Source organism: Protopterus annectens, chromosome 12.part0 (assembly GCF_019279795.1).
Source record: "Protopterus annectens isolate FY-2018-M chromosome 12.part0, PAN1.0, whole genome shotgun sequence".
Lineage (NCBI taxonomy): Eukaryota > Metazoa > Chordata > Ceratodontiformes > Protopteridae > Protopterus > Protopterus annectens.
In genome coordinates, this window is record NC_056746.1 from 1,341,134,847 (window position 1) to 1,341,144,236 (window position 9,390).

Genomic DNA, 9,390 nt, shown 5'->3' on the forward strand with positions numbered 1-9,390 from the left:
TGAAAAATGTAATTTTTTTTTCTATTAAAAGAATAAGGCGGGCACATAAAAGAGTTAATAATAATACAACACGCAGCCCTGGGTTCAGGATTGCATGATTTGGTATATACGGTGAGGTTTTATATTCAGAAAGGCACACTTGCGCCCTCAGAGTGAATCCAGTGCAGGACACTTCAGCTGAGGAAGCAGTAGTAGTCTTAATGCCTGAATCATACTTGTCAACTGTACAGATTTTTGCCATATATTTTTGGTCTATTCCTCATAAGAATGTGTTTTTGAAAAATCACTGGGATAATCTAAACATTAAAGTTGCTAAATAATGACATGCGTGTGAGTTTCAGACTTCATATCCTTTAGAAAATACATGCTAACACAAATCCTGTTACTCTAGCAACTTTCTAAGTTGATAGGAGCAACACTTAAAATGTGTCTCTATTACTGAGCGTTTGTCGTCGCCCCCCCCCCCCACACACACACACACCCACACCATTATGTTAGGCTCTGTCCAGATTTCCTGTGTAACAATTTGAGATGTATGATGTCTGTGGTCACTCATAGTACCGGAGTAATCTCATTCATACTGAAAATGTCAATATTTTATAGGAGGACCTCTGCTGGAGAGGGAAATAAGGCAAATTAATTATAGGCAGTAGGGTGTTAATTTTTGCAACATGGGATTCCGGGCTTCAGAATAAAATAAACGTACTTAATAACCACATTTAATTATATCACTGGTCCACGTGATATGTGTCCTATCTGCACTACCTAAGGTGCGTGTGTGTGCGATGACACATTTTGCAGCTGGCAGGAGAAATAAACATAACCTTTTTACAGCTATCAGTGCACAACTGGGCTGCAATAGTGCTTTATGAATTTGGTGGGTAATTTTCTGCACTAAGTCCAATTGATTTTTCTTTGTAGTGCCATCTGCATCATGCAGAAAAAAATGCTCTTAATAGCTATAGTCAGCGTGTGTTGATAGGGACAGCCTATGCTGAATTGCTTTCTGAGGCATTTTACTTCCAAGTAAATGAAAATGTAAGTGGCCCACACCTTCCCCCACCCACGTATGTGCAGACCACGTCAGCATCAGCTCTTGGCAGTGGCCGAGCCTTCTTGGTCTATTTAGTGTGGAATGGAAGCTGCAAAGTGAGAGGTGCCAGGAAAGCCCGGCAAATAACATTAGAAGGGGATTTCTTATTTCTGTGTTTCCAAAGGTAAGGACTTCAGCGCTACAGATATTCATTATATATTGATGGAAATCTGATCACCTCTAAAGTGACCTCTCTAGGCATAACAACTGCAGTACACATGATGCTTTAAGCAATTCTATCAGCTTCCGATATGCTGAAAGGTTAGATGCATGTTACAGGTTGTTGCAATCGATTGCAAATTAAGACATAATTTGAGAAGGGCAGAAGAACCGATTAAGAGCCTCCGAAATGAATATATACGAAGTATGAGGAGTAAATGTGTTAATTTTTACTTTTATTACTGTAAACGTTGGCTAAAAATTGAGTTTGTGTAGCAATTGGTTCCTTTGCAATATTGTTTCAACGCACAGTTTGAAAAGTAAAGGTAAAAGTGGAGAACAAGGGAAGCCAACTAAGGTGTGTGAGTGTGTGTGTGTGTGTGTGTGTGTGTGTGTGTGTGTGTGATACCTCTCAACTGTTCATATTTTCACAGAATGACTGTCCACATTTTGCCTCCTACTTTGGTTTGTTCCTCATAAAATATATGTTTTTCTGGCAAATCATTGAGGATTGAAGTCGCGAAGTAATGACAGATTTTTGAGTTTCAGAATTCTACTCCTTCAGAAAATGCATGCTAACACAAATCATGTTATTCTAGCAGCTTTCTAAGCTTATAAGACCACTGTGCAATATTTTGCCCTCCACCTCCACCCATCTCATTTTAGGCTCTCTTCAGATTTCATGCACTAAAATGTTAAGAGGTAGGTGTGTGTGTGTGTGTGTGTGTGTGTGTGTGTGTGTGTGTAGGGGAATTTTGTACTTGTGCTTTCAGGATCACTCTGATCGCAGTTCTTTCATTACTTTTAGGAGCAGCGCATAAAGCCAAAGGAACAAGCCCGGAGAAAGCAGCTTCCTGGAAAATAAACCCCACATTATTACTGACATTAGGAGACATTGAATGCTCTGCTTTTCTTCAGTAAAGTGACACAGTCGATATCTGCAACTATTGATATTATCAATCACAGCAGCACCCGTGGTTAAACAACCCGTAGCTTTGTTTGGAGAGCTGCGCATTCCCGTTCATTATCGGTCTGGTCTGTCTTGGTGCTTGAGATGATTGCTCCAAGCAGAAGTTAAGTTCCTACAATTTCCCAGGCTGAGTGGCAGGTAACCATGGAGAACACATCCAGCCGGGATGGTGTGCCCAGATCGTGCAATGATGCCACCACCTCGCCACCTTGTGAGGAGGATGCCTTTACCGTCTCCAACGACAGCGGCGCCAATTACACTATATTAGAGGGACCTCCAAACTTGTACTTCCTCCTGCCGGTTATCTATTCCGTTATCTGTGCCGTAGGTCTCACAGGCAACACCGCCATCATATATGTGATCTTAAAAGCCCCGAAGATGAAGACGGTCACTAACATGTTCATCCTGAATCTCGCCATTGCTGACGACCTATTCACCTTGGTATTGCCCATTAACATCGCCGAACACCTGTTACATTACTGGCCCTTTGGACAAGTCCTGTGCAAGGTCATCCTCTCCATAGACCACTACAACATCTTTTCCAGCATCTACTTCTTGACTGTGATGAGCGCTGACAGGTATCTGGTAGTTATGGCTACTGTGCGCTCCAAGAGGATGCCTCACCGTACGTACCGAGCGGCCAAAATTGTCAGCCTCTGCGTCTGGCTGCTGGTCACTGTAATTGTTTTACCCTTCACAGTCTTTGCAGAAGTCTATACCAATGGCATGGACATGAAGAGTTGCGGACTAAACTTCCCCAGACCCGAGAAGTTCTGGTTCAGGGCCAGTAGGATATATACTCTTATTCTAGCATTTGCTATTCCTGTTTCCACCATCTGCATTTTATATACTGTTATGCTCTACAAACTGAGAAACATGCGTCTCAACTCCAACGCCAAGGCACTGGACAAAGCCAAGAAGAAGGTGACAGTCATGGTGTTTATTGTTTTGGCTGTGTGTCTTTTGTGCTGGACCCCATTCCACTTGGCTAACATAGTGGCGTTGACTACTGACCTACCCCAGACTCCCCTGGTCATTGGAATCTCTTACTTCATCACCAGCCTCAGTTATGCAAACTCTTGTCTGAACCCTTTCCTCTACGCTTTCCTGGATGACAACTTTAGGAAAAGTTTTCGCAAAATGTTGGAGTGTCGAGCTACTTGATAAACTTCGCTGCAAGTCAAGCTAATCAGATGAAAAGCATCAGTCAGTACATTTTCCCTGTTCCGCCAAAGTGACGTTTCAGTTTTAGATTTAATTCAGTGTTTCTGCATCCATTTATCTGTGCACATACATATTTAAGTGCACAAACAATTATAAAGGCTTTGATGTTTTCACAAGAGCGAAAGGTTTGAAGACACACGCTATCTTCTCTGCACATTTTTTCTTTTGCTTATTACAGCTCCTCTGTCGCCATCTGTTGAACTCAACTAACAACAGAGCTGGTAATAGTTGTGACCTGTTTTGAAGGTAGTAACACTGACACCTAGACATTAGGACAGTCCTGTTCTGTTTGATTTGTCAGGTGCATTTCAAACCTGAATTAGGGACCCATACCTCACATGGGGAGCCCTTGCTAAAGTGGGTTTAGTGCATAACTCATATACAAGGCTACTTTCATTGTTAGTGCTGTGAGACAATTGTCAAATGGGGTGTGACAGATAGGAAAGTATTTTGTGATTTACTGAAGATTAGGATAATGAGGCTGGTTGGAACAATGGCAGTGCCTTTTCATTTTTCTTGAGACTTCCACTCTAACCTAATACCCCATCATAATGTAAAATATCTAAAGCGCATTGGAGGTTTCTGAATGTTTTGTTATTTGTTAGTTAGCTCTTCTCCCATTTCTCCATTTGCATGACATAATATGGAAGACAAAACTAAAGCAATACATTAGAAAGGGTACACAGATAAAAGTACAACTACTAGCAAATATACCCATCATTTGAAAATATGCCTGCTACTTGCAAACAAAACGAGACATACATTTCCTTTATATTACACCAGAGAAGCACTGTGTGAAAATGCAGTATAAATCACAACTAAGATGATATATGAATCTCTAAAACAAGTATAAGTAAGAATATGAGACTAGCAGGCAAAATCATCCCTCTTCTAGTCATATCAACCAGCACATATTCTTTTGCCTGCTAGGCTATGATACATAATTAAAGCATGACACCTGCCCTGCACAGAAAATCTTTCCATGTTGTGAACTTTTCAATCAAATAACTAGTGACAGAATTAATTTTCTGCTCTGTATACAATGGTTTTCTTTGCAGATCTAGATACATCTTTGAGAACTTTATATATGCTTCTTCTTACCACAGATATACCCATGGTCTAAAATCATGTAACACACTGTTATGCACACCAGAAAGCAGTGTTTAGCAAAGTTTATTCTCACACTGTTTTCAAAGATGGCTAATAATCATGGTATGTGCCTGTAGGTCACACTTTTGCCTGGACAGCATATGGTGCCTATAAATGTTAAACTGAGCGTCATGAATTATTTTGTGTATACCTATCTACATTAAAGTGAAATCCCTGGAGTGAGTTCTTCTGAATGAATACAGTTAGTATTAGGAAATTCTTATTCTAATACATAACATGTGCTGTGCTGTTTTTTTTTCTAATTTATCAGGCACATTTAAAACATATGCTTCAAAAACATGGATATTATCATTAGTCAAACACTGATGGCATTAAGACATGATGCCTAAAATATGTTTATGGAGACGGCAGAAATAAATGCATTTTATCAGAGTTTACAGCACTTCTGCAGTGCACTTGTTCTGGGTTTATTTTGTGACTAGTCTCTTCTTTATTTCAGTACCAAAAATAGCTAATTTTGAATCAATTAATTTAAGAGTTAACAAACTGAAATATATTTTCCAGTTAAATCAGCTTTGCTCCTTTGACCTTCAGTTTGTTATTTACGGATACAAGTTTTGAAAGGTAATCATGTAATCATGCAACCACCTCTCCTAGTCCCTTGTCAGGAATGAGGTGCTGTGAGTGTCATTCTCTGAAGTGGTGCAATCATCTAACATGACTAAATAAGAGCAGGCAGGAAGAAGTAAAGCTGGTCTAGCATTCTACACATGTTAAATACATGCATGCACACACATGCGTGTGAGCGACCACCCATGTGTTTTTGTGTGCATGTGTGTATGTGTGAGACAGTGTGTACATGCATGTGCACGTGCGCGTGTGCACACGTGTGTGTGTCTGCATTTCTTCTCTCTCTCTCTCTATATATATATATATATATATATATATATATATATATAGATATAGATATATATATATCTATATATTCCAGAAAGCTGTGACAGTCTTGGGAATGGGAGAAATGCAGACAACATCCATTAGAGGAGAAAGTCACAAAGAGTATCTAAAAAAGATTGTAAGGCACAAACTGCTTCTTGCAAATTATAACTGAAAAATATTTTTAATCATGGTACTGATTTAAAAATTAGCAATCACTATAACCACTGTGTTTATAGGATTATTCTTCTGCTGCTGGTGACTTACATTTTGGGCAGGGGCTGGACATCAGTGCTGAACAAATACACGAGGTGGAATGAATTAGACAGGAACACTTCATGAGGAATATATAAAGAAACGGACCCCATGTCTGCAGCAGTAGTGTTAGCATAGTTAGCCATACTGCAGCAGTTGTGTTAGCATAGTTAGCCATATTGCAGCAGTAGTGGTAGCATAATTAGCCATACTGCAGCAGTAGTGGCAGCATAGTTAGCCATACTGCAGCAGTAGTGGTAGCATAGTTAGCCATACTGCAGCAGTTGTGTTAGCATAGTTAGCTATACTGCAGCAGTAGTGTTAGCATAGTTAGCCATACTGCAGCAGTTGTGTTAGCATAGTTAGCCATACTGCAGCAGTAGTGGTAGCATAGTTAGCCATACTGCAGCAGTAGTGTTAGCATAGTTAGCCGTACTGCAGCAGTAGTGGTAGCATAGTAAGCCATACTGTAGCGGTAGTGTTAGCATAGTTAGCCATACTGCAGCAGTAGTGTTAACATAGTTAGCCATACTGCAGCAGTTGTGATAGCATAGTTAGCCATACTGCAGTAGTAGTGGTAGCATAGTTAGCTATACTGCAGCAGTAGTGTTAGCATAGTTAGCCATACTGCACCAGTAGTGTTAGCATAGTTAGCCATACTGCAGCAGTAGTGTTAACATAGTTAGCCATACTGCAGCAATAGTGGTAGCATAGTTAGCCATACTGCAGCAGTAGTGCTAGCATAGTTAGCTATACTGCACCAGTAGTGTTAGCATAGTTAGCCATACTGCAGCAGTAGTGTTAACATAGTTAGCCATACTGCAGCAATAGTGGTAGCATAGTTAGCCATACTGCAGCAGTAGTGCTAGCATAGTTAGCTATACTGCAGCAGTAGTCTTGGCATAGTTAGCCATACTGCAGGAGTAGTGGTAGCATAGTTAGCTGTACTGCAGCAGTAGTGTTAGCATAGTTAGCCATACTGCAGGAGTAGTGGTAGCATAGTTAGCCATATCTATTGCACTGTGAAGTGTACATGCATGAAGTCAGAATTACTTGGATAGTGTCTGGGTATTTACATCCAAAAGTCCTATATGGTGGTCCAGGAAACTACGTCTTAGTGTGTACTAGACGGATTTTTTTATCCCCTGTTCAGCACTGAAATAAGCAGGAAATATACCAGCATATATTCCCAGGTTAGAGTTACTAAGAGTGCTTTTGGATTCCCACTTGGTGGAGGTGATGTAGTACAGCAGAAGGGGCATCTGTGTATTGTGAGTGTATCTTTGTTCCTTTTTATCCACACACAGTTGTCATCAGTCACCAGCCACCAGAGAATCAGGCCCTGAAAGATACCTGTACTCCAAAAAAATAAAAATAAAACAGCAAGAGAAGTTGCAGAGTGAAAATGAAAATTAGCAGAAGGACGTTTTACAATAAAATAGATTTATTCTAAGCTCTACAAGATGTGGAATCCTACCATTCATTTTCAGCATGGAAAAAAAAACAATACAGTGAGTTTGAGTCATTTACACTAAGAATTTTTCAAAGTCCTGTTTGTCTGTTATGTAGCTCAAGAGCTGAACACAAAAACCATTATTGCTAAGAAATGTGAAGCAAGTGGGTATACAGTTAAAGGTGCCCTCCTTTGAAAAACAACAGCACACACCATAGCTGTTACTCAGTTGTTATAACTCTCTCACTTGCATGCACATGGGGTCAACACATTTGGCACATATGAGTGTTATGGGTCTGTGTATGAGGCAGATAATCCATAAGGGTCTAAACTCATGCCAGGATTGTGAAGAAATTGATAGGCTTGGAACTCAAGGAAACTTCATTTTAAAGTTATGCAGATATTATGATGCCAAAGAAATGTTCTCTCTAGATAAATGTTTTTGAAATGCTAATGACTATATTCCTTGGAAGGGTTGGATCTTTTTTCAGGTTAGTTCCAAGCAAGTCTGAAAATGGAGTCTTTTTAAACACTGTATGTATAATCAGATTAAAGGCAGACAGACAATATACACACAGGTGTTGATGACTACAAATCAGCAAAATCTTGATTGTATGGTAAAACAAAGTCTTGATTGTGTCAAGTGTGTGTTGGGGTGGGGCAGCTGGTATGAATCAGCACAAGGGTAGTTGATATGAATCTGTGCAGGGGTATTTGATGTCTATCAGTACAGTCGCAGTTCGTATGAATCTGTACAGAGTTATTTGGTATGAATTGGTACAGGGGCAGTTGGTGTGAATCTGTACAGGGGTATTTGGTATGAATCAGTTCAAGTTCAGGTGCTATGAATCTGTACATTGTAGCATCTGCATTCTTTTTACATACAGGCCAAAAGCGCTTTCCTGATATCTAAGAGGCTGAAAAATAATTTTTAGGAAGCTTATTATGACCAAGTCAGAGAAACCATGATTTATATGGATGGCAAATAATTCATTAATGGTGTAGTGATGACTGATATGACTTACGAACTGTGCTACATAACCATATATAATACAGACTAGTTGAAGAGTGTTAAGTGGATGAGGTTTCAACTTAATTCACCATTTTAACTCAATGAATTGTCTTTGTTATTAAAAATCATTACTAACGTATTTCTTAGTAGTGTTTTTTTCTCTATTCTATCGGGCCATTTGACTATGAAGACACTATATTTAATTAAAAGAAATGTTTGAGGGTGAATCCAACACAGAGGGTACAGGGGCCTTCCCCTCTACAAAAAACTTTATTAATTTTTGCCTTGTTGAAGACTTCAATCATTTTGTCAGGTTAAAGCTAGCAACAACTTTAACTGTGCCTTGTAACTTTACACCAGTCGTTTGCTGAGTGAATTGGAATTCACTATATTCAAAGATATATTTAAGGGAACAGAAGTGAAGATCTCCTGATCTCATAACTCAGATATGATTACATCATAACTAATCAAAGTCAGATTTTAGCCCCTCTGAGTCTTAAAATATTCAGCAGAATGAGAAAATAATAGGCCATGTTTTATCTGCATTCTGCTATATTTAGCAACAGTTGATGACTATGTTTTTGAGTAAACATATTATAGCCCCTGGCACACAGCTGCTTCTTTCTCTTCCAGTAGCTTTAGGTTCTATGTTCAAGTCTTCACTGTCAACATTATAGATTTCCCTGGATGACCTTTGACCTTTCTCCGGTTTGAATGCATCCGCCCTTGATTGCCTTAACTTCATTATCTTTCTCTCTCCCTGTTTGTCTCTTTGACAAAGCCTGCAAGCACCCCTCTTTCAGAGTGGTCATCCCTGACTAATTAGCTCACCCCATTTGTTATTTCCAAAGTAGTTTGCTAAAGTCCATCACCAGGTGGCAGTCTGAAAGCTCTGTCTGCTATGTGTCATTGCTGACTCTCTTGCATATAATTGTTGTGTCTTTTAGTCTGTTTATACGTTATCACAATTAGGTATTTCATATTCTTTAAAAACCGGATCTAATCAGTTCAACACATACCTTCTCCACATTTCAGACCATAGTACTCAGCGTTACACAGGAGTGACTTAGGCTGACATCATTCTAACAGCAGACAGATGAGCTGGGTGATTCTATTTGATTTGCTAAAATGCCATTTCTGTTCAGCTGGAAACTGAAAAACAAGCCTTATGCTTGTAC

General features: G+C 39.5%; 1 protein-coding gene across 1 annotated transcript; it reads left to right on the forward strand.

The window, feature by feature from the left end:
• Positions 1–950: 950 nt before the first annotated feature.
• Positions 951–4,988, forward strand: NPBWR2 (neuropeptides B and W receptor 2). The gene is made up of 2 exons (XM_044090396.1): positions 951–1,217; positions 2,061–4,988. The coding sequence occupies exon 2, from the start codon at positions 2,367–2,369 to the stop codon at positions 3,384–3,386; it is 1,020 nt and encodes a 339-aa protein (XP_043946331.1). The 5' UTR covers positions 951–1,217; positions 2,061–2,366; the 3' UTR covers positions 3,387–4,988.
• The last annotated feature ends 4,402 nt before the right edge of the window (positions 4,989–9,390 follow it).

Excerpts from the sequence above, each read along its gene's own strand:
- NPBWR2 (XM_044090396.1), top strand. The coding sequence starts at position 2,367 with ATGGAGAACACATCCAGCCGGGATGGTGTGCCCAGATCGTGCAATGAT.